Here is a 20,053-nt window from a genome sequence, read left to right on the forward strand (position 1 = left end):
CCATGAATTTACTTGACCTGGGATCCCATGCACAAAAGGTAAGCGTTCTAACACTGAGCTACCATGCCCCCTTGGATTTGGATTTAATGAAAGGATAATGTATAATGCCTACTATTGACGAAACTCATCCAATCACGACCAAAATTAGTATGGTCATGGAGTGCGATGTATTTAGTATACACGTTAAATATGATGGTGTTTGGTTTCAGAGTTATTGCTAATCAAATTTGTGTTTTAAGTTAGTGTTATCAAGAAATTTCACTAAAACGCATTTGATTAAACTCAAATGATCTTGACGAAAGTTGGTAGGATCGTAAATATTGATGAATTCGGTATGCATGAAAGTTCAGTATAAAATATTATGGTATACAGATATTTTGTTCCTGAGTTTTTAGCTATCAGTGTTAGGTTTGGAATCAGTAAAATCAAGAAATTTCATTAAAGAGCGAAAGATGGAACTCATCCAATTTTTACCAAACTTGGCATGGTGGTAGATCTTGACGAGCTTAGTAACTATGATGGCAACCAAGAAAAATCTGTCGCTTTTTCACCCAACACCTTCGAACATCGCTGTGTAATCTAAGATGTACCTGGAAGATCAAAAATAATCTCCATCAGCATCGGCGACCTTCTGCCAACGTTTTGGAAGGCCATGTATTCCATCGCGGTAGAACTTGGTGGGCCGTGAAGCGAAGAAGGAATCAAGTGCGTTTTGCACCTCTACTAGGGATTTGAACTGCCGTCCTCTAAGCTGATTGTTAAAGGGATGAAACAGGTAATAATCGGACTGTGCAATATCCGGGGACTATGGCGGATGCAATAGTGTTTCCCATCCAAAGTGTAGAATGGTGTCCCGGGTCATCCTAGCCACGTGGGACTTAGCGTTGTCCTGTAACAGGAGGACCCCTTCGCGATTCAGAAGTGCTGGCTCCAGAGTTTTGAGTTTTTTCTTGAACACGGCTCAACTGCTGACAGTACACAGTTGCATTGATGCTCTGACTAGCTGGTAGCAGGATTTTTTTTTTTCTCAACATACTGTCCAGAAAATTTGGACTTGAACTTGGTATAATCAACAAATTTCATTAAAACGCGTTAAACTAATCCGATATTAGCCAAATGAGTCTGGTACGCGTGCGAGCTCAGCACGAAATATTGTGATGTACAGACCTTTGGTTCTCGGTTCTTGAGGGATATAAATTAGAAATAATAATTCACAAAGGTTAACAGTGTAAAATTTATATTTTACAGAATATTAAAATATAATTATTTACTAATAGTGATTATTAATGTGTTATCGACAATATATTTTATGATGTAAAAAAAAGACTAACATATTACGAAGTAGAGGGATCCTGTATAAACTGATTGTGATAATATCTGGCAACTATGTAATAAATTGACTTTTAATAATTGGTTTTAACAAAATATGAAACATGAAGTGATTTTATATACTGATACTGATTCTAAAGACTCCTCACTAAGATCCCCTATTCATTTCTCTTATTTTCTATAACTAAGTCAGTATCAAAAACAATTTGCTTTCAAAAATAGGCAATTAAATACTAACAAAATACTATTGAATGGTTTATTTGTTCTAAAGATGTTTTATATACGGTGGGACAAAGATCTAAGTATTTGACTATAATAATCTCATCAAACGAGAATTCAAATTTTAAACAGGTGGATCTTCGTTTTCGTACTTATTACTGCTACTAACTTCAATAGAACTATCTAAGATGAAATATCTTTATTTGGTTGTTTGTTGAAGTTCAGCGTCCCTGTTCAGTATCGAGCGAGACTATACAAAACGTGGAGCTACATTTTAAAGTGAAATCCGAACTACCATAACACGTTCAATGCTTTCCCACTCGGTACCCTGTGCATCAAAGGAATATGCGCTAGCCACTAGACCAGTTGCAGGGCTTGAAGACTTCTCTTGGGATTATGAAATTATATATTTAAAAGAAACGTTTGTAGCTTCCCAGTATCTCTCTCTTTCTATGGTAATCAATATTGTAACCGGAGATTTAGTAAGTGTTTATCACTTTCCGTTGCATTAAACTTAGAGATTGCAACTACTATTGTGACACAGAATCCATATCAAAAACTGTTTCTGGCTATCGTTTTTTCTTTACTATGAAACTGGAAATGGTATTTTCTCACCATTTCCGATTTACATAGAGGGATAGCGATCGAGATGACAACCTTCGAATCTTCAAGGGGGGGGGGGGTTAATACTGCTACTTAGAGCTACTTTTAAGAGCTCCAAACTCTGGGATGGGTTTTATATATAAAATAAGAAAGTGTCCTCTTTTGGAAGGGGGGCAATCGGGCCCCCCTGGATCCGCCCCTGGTTGTGATACATTTCTCCTAGTTCCTGTTTTTGTACGGAAACAAGTGAGTTTCGTTTCACTGTAAAACTACGGTAGACTTCAAATCTATGCGCAGTGAATACTCAAACTTAACTGCAACAAGTAGCACAACTAAAACTCCTAATTGGAATAGTTTAATAAGATCAAAGATAGAATCTGTTCCTCGGATGCTGAATCCGTATCAAAAAAACATTATTAACTGTCACCGTTTTTGTTCTATAGCGATTAAGATTGAAAGCAGGAATGGCTAATTTGAACCACTTCCGGCTTGAATAGAGGGTTAAGGAAGGAGATGGAATCTTATTCTTAGGACGCTTCAGAAAACCTCTTCTGGATATCTTTTATAGTTTTTGCTCTATGAATATAAGTATTGGAACCGAAAGTAGTAGTAAATTTCAAGCATTTCCGGTTAAAAAAGAGTGATGCAGGTTATGACGATATGTTCTCTTAAAACCCTGAATTTATTTCAGAAAATTGCTTATTGCTATCTATTACAATTTTTGTTTATCGCGACAAGTGTTAAAACCGGAAATGGTTAATTTGAACACTTTCGGTTCAAATAGTGTTAACGAAGAAGGTGGAATCTATTCTTGGGACGCTGGATTGATTTTTTTGAAAAATGCATCTCTATATCTCTCACCGATTTTGCTCTTTGCAAATTATCATTACCTATAAAATCAAAAATAGTAATAAACTTCAACCATTTCTACCTTTTTGGAGTGTTGCGGATTGTAATGGTATTTCCTCTTGAGACCCTGAATCGATTGTAGGTGAACCACTTGTCGCTATCTATTACCAATTTTGTTCTGTGGCGATAAATATTGAAACTTGTAATCGTTAATTTGAACCACTTCTGGTGTAAATAGAGGTCAAAGGAGAAGAAAGTAGAGCCTATTCTTAGGATACTTAGTCGATCGCGAAAAACTGCATCACGATTTCTCATAGTTTTTGCTTTATAAAAATCGGTATTGAAACCAATATACTAGTAAATTCAGCCATTTTCGGTTTCGATAGTATTATGGGTTGTGATGATATATAGCTTATAGCTTATATACTATTGAGACGCTGTATCGATTCGATTTAAAAAAAAAAAAAAAAAAAAAAAAAAAACTTTTGGCTATCTATTAGTATTTTTGGTCTATATCGATTAATGCTGAAGCCGAAAACGGTTAATTTGAACGACTTCTGATCTGAATAGAGGATTAATGGAAAAGATAGACTTTTTTTTTTTTTTTAAGCTCAATCGATTGCAAAAATGTACATATCCATACCTCGTAATTCAGTATTGAAACCGGAAATGATACTAAATATAAACAATTTCTGGTTTTGATTAAATGTTGTGGATAGCTATATGTTGTCTTCAGACGCTAGATTGTTTGCAATAAATCGCTTCTCGCTATCTATTATCCTTTTCGTTCTATAGCGATGAAAGTTGAAACCAAAAAAGAGTATTTGAACCATTTACGGCTTGAATGGAGGGTTAATGGAGGAGATGGAACCTATTTGGGGGCTCTAAATCGACCACAAGGAACGACTTCTCAATATCTGTTACTGTTTTTAGTCTGACACCTGTTGACAGAAAGATGGACAAAGCCATTCTAAAGACTTCCGACACTTATGCATAGCTTAAGCTGCAAGTGTAATAAGGGCGAACATTGTATATATTCTTGGGACACTGAATTGGTTCTGGAAAACCGCGTCTTTCTATATATTACCGTTTGTGTTCTGTGGTGATCAACAATGTAACAGAAAGCGATAGATCTCATCTCTACCACTTCTGAATTAAATAAGTCAGGTGGATTAGATGAATCTATTCGTGTTGCAAAACTATGCTTCTCGCTATTTCTTACCGCTCTTGCTCTGACGCCTGTCGACAGACGAACGGATGGATAGACAGACAGATGAACATAACCGTTCTATAAGACTTCCTATACGTATGCATAGTATACTGTAGTTTGAAAATCCTAACAACTGAAATGAATTCAGTTTGTTATACGGAAGTTATCCGTTTTCCGTTTCTTGGCAGTTTCCGTTTTCCGTTTTCCGAAAGTATTTTTCGAAAAAAATGTGGCCATCTCTACTATTGACAGAATTTTTGATCAGCCTAAGGTTTTCGAGGAACCTAAATATCAGTGGTACATCGTGGCAGCCTTGTAGAACCTGATAATTACTGCTGTTGTCTTTGATGTTTTAATTACTGATGCTATTGAATCTTTTTTATCTGCAAAGTAAAGTTGAGTATTTGTGTTCATGTACAAAATAAATATTTAAAATTAATATTTAAGTAATTATACAGATAACATTTGGGACAGAATTTGTGTAAGTGCTAGGTACGAAATAAATGTTAAAGAAAGAAAAAACCCTGTAAATCACATCATGAAATCATACTTGCACTCACTGCGACGGTTCAAGAACTCCATGTCGACATGGATGAGCTTGACTAGTCTCTTAACACTTTCGCTGCCAAGCTGGTTTTGCGTGACTGTCACTGTGGGGCCAGGTGATTTTTTTTGTTTTGTTTTTAAACTTACCATAATCAGAGGGATGTAATTTTTCATGTATTTGTTGTTTTGTCGTATTGACTTCCTATTGGGGTCTCTGTGAAAGTGTTCACCCGTGGTACATGTGGCCCTTGAAGCAAGTATGGTGTGATCATCGTTGGTACACGTGGCAGCGAGAGTGTTAATAGAATGTATTTCACTGTTGGATCTAGAGTAATTCATCATGTAAGATAAGCATAGATATTACAAGTAACTTACTCAAGCGCACATAGATGAAACGAAATCTTTGGCTATGCAACCACACACTCTTAAAGCACTTTCAAACTACTCACTCTTAAAAATTTGAACATATCAAATAACGTCAATATCATACACCAAACATCTTCCTAGACAGATAATAGTGTACGTCAGTCGTATTTCTGTACAACTAAAAGTTCATAGTTAAATAAAATCAAAGAGAATTTGGACAAAGAATGGGATTTCTTGGTAACAGATTTTATTCAAAATAATTGTCAAACATTGATCTCCTTCAATAAGCAGTTATAATTTCTGCTGAGTGCGTGAATTCTTGAACTTTCTTGTGAGTGCAAGTGTGACTTAAAAACATGCTTTATGTAACTTTCTTAAGAAAAAGTTCTTTAAAAAAAAAAAATCCCGTAATGCGGTAATGAGCCTCATTCTAAACACCCCATTAATGAATAGCCTCTTCCGAAATATCACTGAATTATGCGTAAATCTAATCAAGAAGAATTGCATTGAATTTGTTTTGTCTACTCACTACATTTTCTTATTCCCATTTATTTATTTATTTATTTATTTATTTATTTATTTATTTATTTCACACCTTATTCACCCTAACCTATTGTTGGGAACTATCATATCAGAAAAAAACGTATAAGAAAATGTCAGAAAATTAGCATACTCCGTTAAAATATAACTCTTGTGCGTAAGTATTGGCACATGGGCTAGGTAATGAACTATATTTTTTTTCTTTCTTCCTTTGTTTCTTGTGTGTCAGGGATATGTTGCTTACGGAGATTTGCCTGTAATGCGACATTACTTGTTATTTTTGGTCGGCTACAATTGTTTTAGTGTCTTGTTCAATGCTTTCTGTTTTAATCACTGACTTATTGACTTTGTGGTAATTTATGATTTGCATGATAGTTTGCTACGTTAAGGGTGATCCACCGGTAATATATGCAACATGAAATAGAGAAGCTGTAATAGACTATCGGTTGAGGGTTTGTGAGTAATATGACCTTCGAGACAAAATTAGAGTGACCTAAAAGTTCATTGGTTGAAAGTGTTGTTCTTTCAAGTATACAGCCCTTTTAAGTATCTTGGGACTGTATGAGACGTGGATCTCAAAGTTAACGTAAGATCTGAACTAAGTAAGTTCGAATCGATAATCGAATCCGGACCTCCCGCGCCAATGGTGGATATGTTTACCATTTAGCCATGAGGGCTCACAGAAATAAAAAAAAATAAGACAAAACTCCATTTGGCAAGTTTGTATTGAACTCTGTACTTAAGAGACTTTTATTAAAGCTGCACTCGTCTTGCTTATACAACATTATATAAAATGTGAATGGAAGGGATGACTGGTAGGATCCCTACTACAGTTTCCATCAGTAGTAGAGCTTTTTCAATAGGGATGAAAATCTATGCAAACAAAATTAAAGTGTGTGAGGTATATGTTGGTATAATTTGTAAAAAACAATTACTGTGTCTAAATTGTACTAGTCAAACCTCCTTTAACGGACACCTCAATAATATGGACATATTTGTCTTGTCCCGGCAAAAATATGTGCAGGGACACTTTCAGGTAATTACACCAACAGTCTTCTTATTCTCTCAATAGTAATTCTTCATAACGGATATGAAATTATTCTCAGTTCATATGTATTTAGCAATGAAAATATTTTCCACAGTTTGTAAATAAATCTACAATACGGTTGAAAAACCAAAAATCCTTTTGCTACAAAGTGTCTTTCAAATAAATCTGTGGTAATATGAATAACCATGTAGAACAGTAGCAAATGCACTTAAAATTGTTGTCCACAACAAATTAATATTCCAATGCGAATTTTAGAAGATCTTCAATGAGAAAAAACAACCGTGGAGAGCTATCATCTGACTAAGAATTTTATGCGAAACTTCGTGTCTTCCCAGCCAAATTCACTCCTCTTTCCCTTGAGGCTTGCATCATCTCCCCTTCATCCCCCATATAGAAACCTCTCAGCGATACTTTTGTTTCTTTACAGAGCGGGATTTCCCCGTCATTTCCCTACGAATTTAAACCCCGGATATAGTATTTTGATGTTAGCTTACATTTACGTTTGTAACTAATGTACAGAGGGGATCAAAAGTCTTAAATCAGTCGAATGAAATAAAAACTACGCGACAAACAGTAATGAAATGTCCATACACATGTTATATGCGAAGGGGAAAAATATCACAGACCATACCGCGTTTCCGACAGCCATCTTGAATTCAATTTCAAAATTTCACATGGGAAGGGATGTGTGTGGGACACCTCATCTAGCACTAAAATTTACTCAGAAATTCATATCTGTTGTTGGTTTCTGTACAACTTTAACGGTTTTCGAGAATTTTAATGTTTTTTTCTCTTATTTTTGATTTCTGGTGTTTACTGATTGAAAATAGTCCTGAAAAAAGTTGAACGCATAGAGATGGTTTTGATGTCGGGTGAACGAAGTGTTAGTGATTGCAGATGACTTCAGCCATCGCTATTCTGAAAGGAATCCTGTTTCCTTCAACACACTTGCTACCTTCCTATCCAAATTCTTGGATACAGGAGCTGTTGAAGACAGGCCTCGGACGGGTAGACTTAAAACTGTTACGGATGAAGCAACAGCAATAGAAGTGTTGGCATTCGTTCACGGAAGGTCATCTTCAGTCACATGCTGCAATAATTGCAACTTTCTTGTTTTTAAGATTATCCTTCTGGAGGTAGCATTCATGGCACTTTCTATGGTCACACACTATATGCTCCTTTGAATACCTTTTTGAGCGTATCCTTATGGAGGTAGCATTCATGGCACTTGCTATAGTCACACACTATTTGCTCCTTTGAATACCTTTTTGAGCGGACGCCAGAAATGCTATTATTGTTGCTTCGTCCGTGGCCGTTTTAGGTCTACTCGTCTGGAGCCTGTCTTCGAACAGCTGTATCCTTGATTTTGGACTGGAAAGTATCGACTGTGTTGGGTGAGATAGGATTCCTTTCAGGATGGTGATAGTTAAAATTATCTGCGATGACTCTCACACTTTATTCACCTGACACCAGAACGATCTCTCGAGTTAAGCTTAGGGTCAATTAGTGAAAAAATAAATAAAAGTCTAAAGAACCGTTAGAGCTAGACAAAAGTCAACCACAGATTTGAATTCTTGAACAAATTTTAGTACTATATGATGTGTCATAAACATCTCTTCGAATTTGAAATTTTGAAGCTGAATCCAAGGTGATGATTTCAAGATGGCTACCGGAAACGCTGTATGATCTTTGACATATTTCCCCTCACATATACTATGTGTATGGATATTTCAATCCTGTCTGTTGCGTATTTATATTATTCGATTGTTCTTCAACTTGTGACCCACCCTGCATTTACTGTATACTACATACAATTACTGCAAGCTGTGAATGATCTAAATTTGTGTAACCTCTCTCTGTAACGGACACCTCAGTTACAGATAAATAATCATGTCTCATCGGTGTCCGTTAATCAGAAGTTTCACTGTATATTGTTTCGGCAGAGACTGTTTCCGTAATTGGCAGTTCAGGGAACGCATTTTGTTTGTTAAAATTTCATCCTCCACTAATTACGGGAGCCGAATTTAACAATAAGCTTATGAAACTCTTGCTAATGAAAGTCTCGTATGCTCGAGCAACTCTTCTTTTTACAACTTTTTTTTTTTTACTACTTTCTTTGTTCTTCTTGTTATTGTAGTACTTTGGACTAGATTCTTTTATGTAAAAGAACTTACATAAAAGCAATCTTGCTTTGTATCTGAAGAGTTTAAAAATCCTTCCAATCATTTCTCTGCTTTCTGACATCTTTGTCAATGTCTTCTACTCGTTACAAAACTGGTAACATGTCGATAGATTCCTTTCTTTCTATGGAACCCTGTCTGAAAGGGGAAGGCGGGGGGGATAGTAAATGAAATCCTCACTGCACAAAATGAGTTGAACTTAATTGCTTAAAGAAATACATTACACGTTCTCCTCGCTTATAGCGCTGGCGGATTTTCTGTTGCTCGCCAGCTCATTAATGGAGCCTGCAAAGATAAATTCATAATCTGTTTCCTGAGTTTACATTAATCATTTCCACGTCAGCCGGCAGACAGGTGAATTTACATTATTAAGAACATCGCATCATTTTATATTTCAACGTTCAAATAGTGAAAAACCTATCCACTGTGAAACTTCCTTTTCTTTCTTTCTTCTAGAAGCTAAGTTCAACTCAGAAGTAAAGAGGACTGGACCGAGATCTCCAGCATACCATGCCGATGTGTTAACCACTACGCCACCCAGCCCCAGGCTGTTCTGGGAAGCGGACTGGGTGGCGTAATTGTTAACACATCGGCAGGGTATGCTGGAGGTCCCGGGTTCGAGTCCCAGTCCAGTCAGTCAAATTTTTATTCTTTGCTTCAAAATTCGTGCCTGTAGAGGATTTAGTGTGTAAAAGAAAAGAGGTTGTTTCCCCCCTTTCATTAGTATATGTAAGTTCAACTCATTTTCTGAATTGAGGATGATTTCATTTACTGTTTCTCCCACAAAAGGTTCCGTAGGGAACATAGGGAAACAGAAACCTACCATGTTAGTAGTTAGCAGAGTAGAGGACACTGATGAAGAGTGTCAGAGAACCTCGAAATAATCTGAAAGATATTTTTTTCACTGCCCGGATGCAAAGATTTTTTTTTTTTTTTTTTTTTTTTTTTTTTTTAAAGATATATAAAACACCTAAGTTGTTCTACATTACTTTTGTCATTACAAAAGCCTGGTGCATAGTGTTTATAGTAGCAAGGAAAACAGAGACACAAGTAGAAATTATAAAGAAGAGTTTTTTGAACGCAAGAAATTCGTATTAGCAAGAGTTATAACCTCATCATTGAACACACGCAATTAGTACAAGATGACTATCAGAGAAAAGACGTGACCTATCGATAAAGGCAGTAGTGTTTGCCGAAATAGTATAGTGCTGTTACAATACAATTTAGAGAAGTAATTATTCTTTACAAATTATACAAATATTCGTCAAATTATATCTTTAAATAGGTATCTGTTGGTATGTTTGTTGTGTACTATTAATCCACTAGTTTGACACGAGTGAGAATGCTACTTAATTAAATTGGGGGAAATTGGTGGTGGGTTGGAAGTTTTGGTGCAATGTTGCAAGTGCTTGTAACTGTGGGAGACATAACTAGAAATTGATAGCTTAAGTGAGTTAAACATACAAGGTGAAATAATCAGCCATATTTGGACTAGAAAAATAACGCATTAATGAGTTAAAAATAAATAAATAAATAAACAAATAAATAAGAAAATAAATTAAGACATTAATGTTGAGAACGTGATTTATTTTTCTTTCAAGCCAAACTATAGAAATGACTGAAATTTCACTTTGTATTCAGTGCAATTTGTTTTAGTTGATGTTATGATTACTTTTCGATTATTTTAGGAGTGGTTTGCTGAATTTTTGTTCAGTTGCAATGGCATTGAACGATCTTGGATATCGAGCTATTGGAATTAGAATAGACAGTGGCGATTTGGCCTATCTCTCACACAAAGCAAGAATGGCATTTGAAAGAATTGCTCAAAAGTAAGTATGATAGAAATAATGAATTCGAAATGCAAAATAGTTCTCTCAGTTAAGAAATTCTATCCATGCGAGGATGAATAAATAAGGATCACAGTATATATATATATATATATATATATATATATATATATAATATTTATTTTCAGTTGGTCTTATTCTCAGGAGACATAACATATTGGCAGAAATAAAGTATAGTTATTTATTAAACGAGGATGGATCAATAAAAAAATGCAGCAATTTATGTAGACAGTGCAATAGATAACACTTCAAGAATTGTGCGACGTAAAGGCTCAAGTTTAAAGCTATTTTCAACATAGCCATCACGTCTCAACACATTTCTCCCTTCATGGTACAGTACAAGTTTCAAAATTCGTAGAAGTCAGTCTCTTGGGAGCATAGCCATCTGCATACAGCCGATTTGACGTAGTCATTGGAACTAAAACATTGACTAGCCAAGAATTTTTTGATTGGGACAAGAGGGTAATAGTCTAAAGGTGCCAGATTAGGAAGATATGTACGTGCTTGTCAGAAGGCTCATATCATGACTATACGCACGTGGTAGTCTGTAGATGCCAAATTAGGTATGTACTAACATGCTGGTCTGAAGGTGCCAAATCAGGACTATACATGTGCTAGTCTAAAGGTGGAAGATTAGAACTCCATGCACGTGCTAGTCTAAAGGTGCCAAATTAGAAATCACGCACGTGCTCAAGCATCTCCCATCAAAATGTCTCGAATTTCCTACTAACAGATTGAGGGGTGCATTACCATGAAGGATTTTAAAATTCCCAGCATTAATGTTAGGATGTCTGTCACCAAGCGTACAACGTAACTTTGCCAATATTATTTTATACCTTGCAGCATTGACAGTGGGCCTCGCGTGTTAGCAGATTCACCAGTAGGAGCCCTTTGTTCTAGAAATATATATATTTTTCTCGCAGTTTGAGTCACGTTGAATTTCTTCCTTGGTTGAAAGCCAATGTGTTTCTATTCCATGAATACCTATTCTGTTTCAGGCATATAGTGATACGCCCAAGACTCGTTACTTGTGAGGATATCTTCGAGAAAAGCATGTCCTTCAGCATACCTTATCAGGTGGTCCAGTCATGTCATCATTCATTGTTTCTTATGGACGTCTGTGAGGTTCTTTGGCATTCACCGAATATTCACTTTCGAAATTTAAGATTGTCATGCATCACATCATAAGCTGTACCGTCCGAGATGTTGAACGTGCTCAACAGTGTTCGAATGAATTGCCTCTTTGGTTGTAACATTGTATATGCTTGATTCTGTTACTGGATACCCGTCACATTGGAAGCTCGCAAGGTTCACACTGCTATCTTGGAGAGTTGCTACGCTTCATACAGTCTTTCCCATACTCACACATCATTTCCGTGTTAATTTCATTCGCGTTTTTTCCTTTTTCCAACAAAATAACGAGCTACACCTCTCTGCTCTTCACTAGTAGACGACTGTAACACATTCACCATCTTCGCTCAGTTAAAGATCTTCGCTTAGTTCACGCATCTGCCGCTAGAAGTACATCTGACCGAACAACTGCTGACTATAGTGTCTATAATGTCTCTACCTTCCTATAATGTTCGCAGATATCAGGCGGGAAACTTCCAAAACTTTTAGAACAAAGAAACGCGATTGTCTGAAAGCTAAAATTAAGGAACTTGAAGATAATAGTAAAAATAAAAATATTCGGGACATGTATAAGGGGATCAGCGAATTTAAGAAAGGCTATCAACCTCGTGCTTATATATTAAAGAAATCTGACGGAACAGTTCTCACTGATACGGATAGCATCTTAAATAGATGGAAAGATTTCTTTGACGATTTGCTGAACACGCAGCCAAAAACTAATGTGCGTGGAGAAAAGGAGATACACACCGCAGAACCGTATGTTCCAGAACCCAATCGAATAGAAGTGGAAGCCGCTATAAAGAAATTAAAGAAACACAAATCTCCGGGTGTAGATGGAATTCCGGCTGAGTTAATTTTAGCTGGAGGCGAAAAATTGTGGAACAAGATACACAAACTCATTCTCCTTATCTGGAACAAGGAAGAATTGCCACAAGAGTGGAAAGAGTCAATCATTGTTCCAATTCACAAGAAAGGCGACAAAACTGACTGTAATAATTATCGAGGCATTTCTCTTCTGTCAACATCCTATAAAATCCTTTCAAATATTCTGTTAGCAAGATTGACCCCATACGCAGATGAAATTATTGGAGATTATCAGTGCGGATTTAGACGAAATCGATCAACTATCGACCAAATATTTACCATTCGCCAAATACTCGAAAAGAAGTGGGAATACAATACCCCGGTACATCAACTATTTATTGATTTTAGAAAGGCTTACGACTCGGTTAGGAGAGAAACATTATACAACGTTCTTACAGAACTTGGAATACCGAGAAAGCTAATTAAATTAATTAAGATATGTTTAAGTGAATCCCAAAGTAAAGTCCGGGTAGGAAAATTTTTGTCCACGAGCTTCCACGTCGAAAATGGCCTGAAACAAGGAGATGCGTTGTCGCCATTATTATTTAACTTTGTGCTGGAATACGCCATAAGGAAAATCAAAGATAGCAACCAGGGCCTAGAGTTGAACGGCATTCACCAGGTTATGGCATATGCTGATGATGTAAATTTAATAGGGGAGGATAGAAGAACAGTAGAAATAAATGCAGAGATCTTATTAAACGCTTGCAGGGACATGGGTTTAGAAGTAAATGCAGAGAAAACTAAATACATGGAAGTGCGTCGGGACCGTAATACGGTAAATTGTGGAGGCGTTAAAATATTAAATAATGCTTTTGATAAAGTGGATACTTTCAAATATTTAGGATCAATATTAACAGACGAAAATCATATTCACGAAGAAATTAAATGTCGACTAAAAGCAGGGAATTCGTGTTACTATCCGGTTCAAAATCTCTTGTCGTCGCGAATTCTGTCGAGGAATTTGAAGCTTAAAATATATAAAACGATAATCATGCCTGTTGTTCTGTATGGTTGTGAAACATGGTCGCTTACTCTGAGGGAAGAACATAGACTGAAAGTATTTGAGAACAGGATCCTGAGAAGAATATTCGGACCCAAGAGGAACGAGAATGAGGAATGGCGGAAGCTTCATAACGAGGAACTACATAGTTTATACGGTTTACCCAACATTGTTAGGGTCGTCAAGTCTAGGAGGCTTAGGTGGGCAGGTCATGTAGCTAGAATGGAAGAAAGTAGAAACGCTTTCAAAGTCTTGACTGGTAGACCCATAGGAAAACGACCATTAGGAAGACCTAGGCGCAGATGGGAGGATAATATTAAGATGGATCTCGCAGAGATAGGAATACAAAGTAGAAACTGGATGCAATCAGCTAAGGATAGAAGTCAGTGGAGAGCTTTTGTGAACGCGGCACTGAACCTCCGGGTTCCATAGGCCATAGAGTTAGTTAGTTAGTTAGTTAATGTCTCTACCTTTCAACTTTCACGTCTCAGATCAGTATAATTTCCCTATGAAAAAATCGTTGCGCGCTACTTATTGATTCTTCCTCGTGTTTCGAAATTTACCTATTTTCTGGTAAAGCATTTGTTCCATGTGACAGAAGGTTCGTTCAGGATTCTTCGTTCATATTGCAGTATTTTGTGTAGGTAGAGTCAATAATGGACTAGGAATCTAGCCCTTCACCGATTTATTTATAAAAATACAAAATAGTCTTTGAGTTTTACAAAGTTAATAAATCAGAATCTCGCTTATGAGCAAGGGTGAAGGAACTAACGTTTCATAGGGAACCCTTTCGCTCATGGCAGCCACCGGGGTGTCTTGTAGCGACTTCAGGTTATGGTCCTAGGAAATCTCCTCGGGTCAGGGCAGCCTCGTGAGGTATGGTTTGTGTTGAGGAACCCCCTTCCCTTCAAGGCAGCCTCCAGGGATGTTAGGATAGGTAGAGCCCCTTAGACCAGTGCGACCTCCAGAGCAGTTGAGGGTAGGCGATCAGTGGTCAACTGATGCCTCCTTCCTCTGTGGTTTCTCTGTTATAGGCCCTCTTCAGGTGGCTCGTCCTCTTTCGGTTCCCATCATGTTGATCTTCGTGTCTTCCTGTTCAATGTATCGTCTGGGAGACGACAGGAAACATCAATTCATTGTTATAATAATATTCGTATGCACCACTGAAAAATTATTTTTGGCTTTGAGAGGTGCCAAACCATCAGACAAGTTAGCAGCTAGACGTGCAACCTAAAAAGCTTTTTAGCTGTTTCTTCAAATAGATAAACAAATGGAAATTATAGAATGACATGTCTGGACTACATGGAAATGTTTCAACACTTGCAGCGAAGTTGACGCAGAACTTTTTAAAAAATGTGTGGTTAGCATATTTCTGTGACAATCTTCGCCATACACGGCAACTATCCTTCAGGGTACATCAATTGTCATAATTTATTTGTACGGTTAGTGACATATATCATAGTGTAGCATGCTGTTCAGTGTAATAAGAATAATTTTTCAGTCGAAACGTGTTGTGTTCAGTGAATAGCTGACAGTGTCTCGTTAATGGTAACTTAATTGATATTTTCTATATCACGATTATTACTTCGTGCCAGCGTGACACCCACAGAGTATGTTCACATTAATTATTTTAGGTTAGCGCTTGACAGTTTCGGATCTTTCCTTGCTGGGCCGTACTGATGAGGAGTGAGAAGATTGGTTATCAGGGAAGCTCCAAAGTTATTGTTTACTTAGAAATAGCATTTTAATTTATTATTACGTTTCTGTAATAAGGGCTATTTTAAAGAGTATTGTAGTAACTGAAATCTAAAATGATTGATCAGTGATATTCCACATACGATACCCGAATTCATACGAAGTACGTAGCAAGACGAATTTCCATTGAACATTTCTCCACCACAAGACAGGAGCAAACTAACCTTAAAATCAGTTGGTAATAATAACTATTATTTAATCATCCGTTTATGCCTGGTAATTGATACAGTTATTCGCCGTTTGAACCATTAGAATAAAAATCCACACTTTCATAATTACGATACTACATAATTCCCTTAGAATATCCTTTATTTATCAACAATAGCTCATTTTTCATACTGCGTTTTCTTTTGATGTAAGATGTGGCCAGCATGCATTTTATAAAGACTTTCTACCCAACTCATCGGGTTGAGGAACAATTCATGAGCATTTGTTTTCAAATTTATTTCAAACACACAAACTACAACAAATTAGTAATACTCTCCCTTGTTGTTTACAACTTTCGTTTTAGGGTTATCTTTTCGTTGACCAATCCTTATATTATTCCCAACAACAGTGCTAGGAGAGCGAAAACTGTTTTATAAGCGTGTAAAGCTAAGTAAAATGACCTGAACCCAAGTTTGTTATAAAATAGAGGATCTGCTAATATGTATCTTCATAACTCAATGAAGCTCCCCCCCCCCCAAAAAAAAAAAAAAACGGAGCATCGGCACGTCTGATTGCTTACTTTCGTTTCCGCCATCATCTGATTAGCTACTTTAGTTTCCGCCATGAATTTGGCTCAAAACATAGCGATCTTATTGGATGAAGTGAGCAGAGTGGGGATGGCGAAACTGTGACGTATGGCTTCAAGATTTTGTTGTATGGGCGGATCCTCTATTTTATAACATTCTTGCCTGAATCCAACTTCATTGTAACGTATTTTTATCCTGTGCACATGTGAAATATCAGAAGTAACTATTATTTTTAACATTGTAAACCTTTTCCTAGGTATAACTTGCCATGGTTTGCCAAACTAACCATTGTTGCATCCAATGACATTAACGAAGAAACTATTCTCAGTTTGAATGAACAAGACCATAAAATCGACTGTTTTGGTATAGGCACTCATTTAGGTGAGTACCACATGAATTTACTAATTTTCTACCCTTGTGGTGTATGTACTCAAATAACTTATATTTCATTTAAGTACAACGATCTTTATTACGTGGTAATAAGAAAAAAAATATATACTACATGACTTACTCGTATTAGTTTTATTACATGCAAATCATTTCAGAGTCTAATTTATCTACTGACATCTTATGGGGCAATAGTACCGTGAAGTTTCTAAGCGAGTACTTGATTTTAAATGTTAAATCTTTTGGATCTGCAAGCACTCACGTAAAAATGTTTCATACAGAACATGTAAGAAATTTCTTCAGCAATTTTTCATACTACTTACGAATTTAACAGATATTCTGATCGGTAACTCAGAATCATTATAGAAACTAGGTTTTTGAAGAACAACAGTCTTTCACTAGTTTTTACACATTATTATTTCCGCGATTTTCAGTAAATTTTCAGTTAGTGAAATTTGAGTGATTAGCTAGTTCTGAAAGTTTCAGCGCAGTTAGTAGGAGTTACGTTTATAAATCTGATGAAGTTAGAGGATTAACAATGCAAAATCAAGCAACTGGGTTAGAAATTTCAGTTTAGTGTTTGCGCGGAAGATGATGCCAGTAGGTAAGTTAGAGATGGAAATGACCGGCATAGAATAAAACTCTAAAATGCTTAAGGTAAAGTTATAGTTTTCTTATTATATACATAAGTACATACTATATAAGCATGAAAACCTTGACATAATATTTATTACAGATTAAACGTCCAAGGGAGGAATGTGGTATTTTTTGTTTTCATGTTTTTGTTTGATGTATTGAAATTGATGGAACTAAGCGATCAGTAAGTGAAACAGGAAAGTCAACTGGTCTAGTAGTAAACTCGATAGGTAGTCACCTAGCTGTTCTCTCTCCTGTTATAGTTAAGGTCAATAAATATGGTTAATATGCCAAGACACTCCATGACTAAAAGTAACACAAATATCCCATTTTAAAAGAACATATTCGTGATGCCAAACGAAGTAACGATCCTGCATCGCGCCTTTCAAAATATCTGAAATATACAAAGCACAACTTCGACTAAGAGAAACTGATCAAAAATCTTAATTTGTTAAAGAGAGATACAGGCGAGACTCTTTTCATTCTAAGAAGGAATCAAATTCTGACGTGGGAACTTTGGACAGAAGTTGAAGTAGCAAAAGAAGCATAAAGACCTAACGGGAGCACGGGAATTTTTCTTCGTTCACTAGTGCAAATAATTTCTTTTTTCCCGTATGTAATTATATCCCATACATTCTATTCTCACTCGTTCTTTCGTTATTTATATTCTGACAATACTAATAGTTTGTCAGCGCTAATTCGACGTTTAAGGCTCTTTAAAATTCACCTCACTTTTTTCCTTCTTAATTTTAATGAATAACGTAAACAATGAAAAACATAAAAACTTTCGAAAGTAAGCATCAAAACTGCTTACTTTCTACATTATTTTCATTCTTCATTGTTTTTAAGTTAATCTGTAGAATTAAAAAATGAGGGGTGAGCTTAGAGACAGTGCCGACTGTACCATATGTGCAACACGTGCATTTGCATGGGGCGGCACTTAAAAATATTTCTTGTTGGAAACAGACTTCATGATGATAGTAGTTAAATTTACTAAGTTGACCTATTTCAATACTACATTCATAAATAATGTTTAGGTCGCATTAGTTTAAGATCACATGTACAGTCCGCAGCAAAAAACCTGCAACATGAGCATGTAAGTTTATTGTGAAACTACGCCTAACAGCGCAGTGAATCGACATAACGCTAAGTGGCACGAATCACGCCAGGAAAAATCTCGACATCCTTAACTGCACACTTATTTTGGAGCAAAAGACTTTGTCGTTTCACAATCAACTTACATGCTCATGTTGCAGGTTTTTAGTTGCGGACTGTACAGTGCTAAAGCAAATGGTCAGACAGATCCCAGCATAAACTGCTTGATTGTTATCAAATACACAAGCGCAATTCTCGAACGGTAGCGAACATTTGTCCTATTTAGTTATTATCACAGTTTTGATATGAAAACTAGCCTTGTCTTTGTCACAAGTTCCTTATCATTGAAGGCGGAAACAATTTAGAAAAAGAATTTTTTTAGCAGATGTAGAAGGAATATCAAGAAATAAAGATAAAAGAGCTAGTTGCACTGCAATTGCAAACTGATATAGTGAGATTGAAGCTCGATATTGAATTCTATATATATAAAAAAGGATTACCATCTTTCCTCTGCAGATGTGTTTGCTTTCTTTCACTAATATAATAGATTATTATTTAAAGAAAAAAAGACACAAAGGCCTTTCTGAGCGTGAGTGTCTTTCCCTCCCCTTAATTGTTCATGATGGGATAGCATACTTAAAATGGTGGCTTGTAAGATTTGTTCTTTCTGGAGAGGGAGGGGGGAGGGAAATGATGAAATGAAATGAATGAAATGAAATGAAAATGTCTTTATTGAAGCGGGCATGATGTCATTGCACGGGATGGCAAATTGTCTAGGGCCAGCCCTGCTTAGAGAAAAGCCCTAACATGCTCCTTCGAACTATGCATGATTTTTTAAAAATCATTTTTGTTGATTTTTTTTTTTTATTTAAATCAAATCTTTCTTCTTGCGTAATACAAGTCACGAACTGAAGATGAAACATTAGGAATTAATATTAAATGTTAATTATGCCATTTAAGTGAAAGTATTGGGCTTGAATTTAGAATTGATTACCAGTCGTCAACTTACTTCAATCCCAAATAGAAATGCAAGGGTTCGAAAAAAAAAAAAGTCTTCTTTTTTTGGGGGGGAGGGAGAACTCGGTTTTTTATGCTTCCCTTTTTTGCTTGGAAAATTTTGGTCTTTTTTCCCGTGCTCGTGGGTTTTCTCGGGGTTCTCCCGTTTCCTCCCACTTTCTTCATTCCACCATTTCACTCATCTCTCATAATCACCGTCTCCTTTAGCCTAACCGGCATAACCGTGGGACGTAAAACTTAAAGATTTCATTTCATTTCATTTTTGGTCTTTTTTCCAAATTCTGCTTTAAATTGATAAAGCAGGTTTTGTTTCGCTTCTCTACAATACAAAAACTCATTTAAGTAGTAGAGGATGCAGATAATAATACAAAACATGAATTTCGAAAACATATTTCAAACAATTTTAATTCTTAACACATTTTTATTATGAATCCCAAAAAATTAATCCATGTATATAATAAGCTGCATTTAAGTTTTAACTTTAACATGCATTATAAGCAATATTTTTTATTGTGAATTAAAAATACAAAAACAAGGAAAAACAGTTACAAGACATACAGAATTTATTGTACTATGTGTGCGAGTTCAAACAAATAATACATCGGGAAGATAATAATATATTTACTGAACAAACACACAAAACAAATTTAAGTTTCGACGCCGTGGCCTTCTCAAAATAACATGTTCTTCTCTT

The 20,053-nt window shown here is 36.1% G+C and overlaps 1 protein-coding gene across 4 annotated transcripts in view; it reads left to right on the top strand.

Annotated features, from left to right (window-relative positions):
• Naprt (nicotinate phosphoribosyltransferase) overlaps positions 1–20,053 on the top strand; it is a 202,150-nt gene that overhangs the window by 164,164 nt on the left and 17,933 nt on the right. For all 4 annotated transcript variants that reach the window (XM_081755725.1, XM_081755726.1, XM_081755728.1 and 1 more), the window contains 2 exons: positions 10,579–10,719; positions 16,481–16,605. In XM_081755725.1, the coding sequence (XP_081611851.1) occupies positions 10,579–10,719; positions 16,481–16,605 (266 nt within the window). The remainder of the gene's footprint in view (positions 1–10,578; positions 10,720–16,480; positions 16,606–20,053) is intronic.

The sequence above is a fragment of the Thermobia domestica genome, chromosome 4 (genome assembly GCF_964235325.1).
Source record: "Thermobia domestica chromosome 4, izTheDome1.hap1.1, whole genome shotgun sequence".
In the NCBI taxonomy this organism is placed as follows: Eukaryota; Metazoa; Arthropoda; class Insecta; order Zygentoma; family Lepismatidae; genus Thermobia; species Thermobia domestica.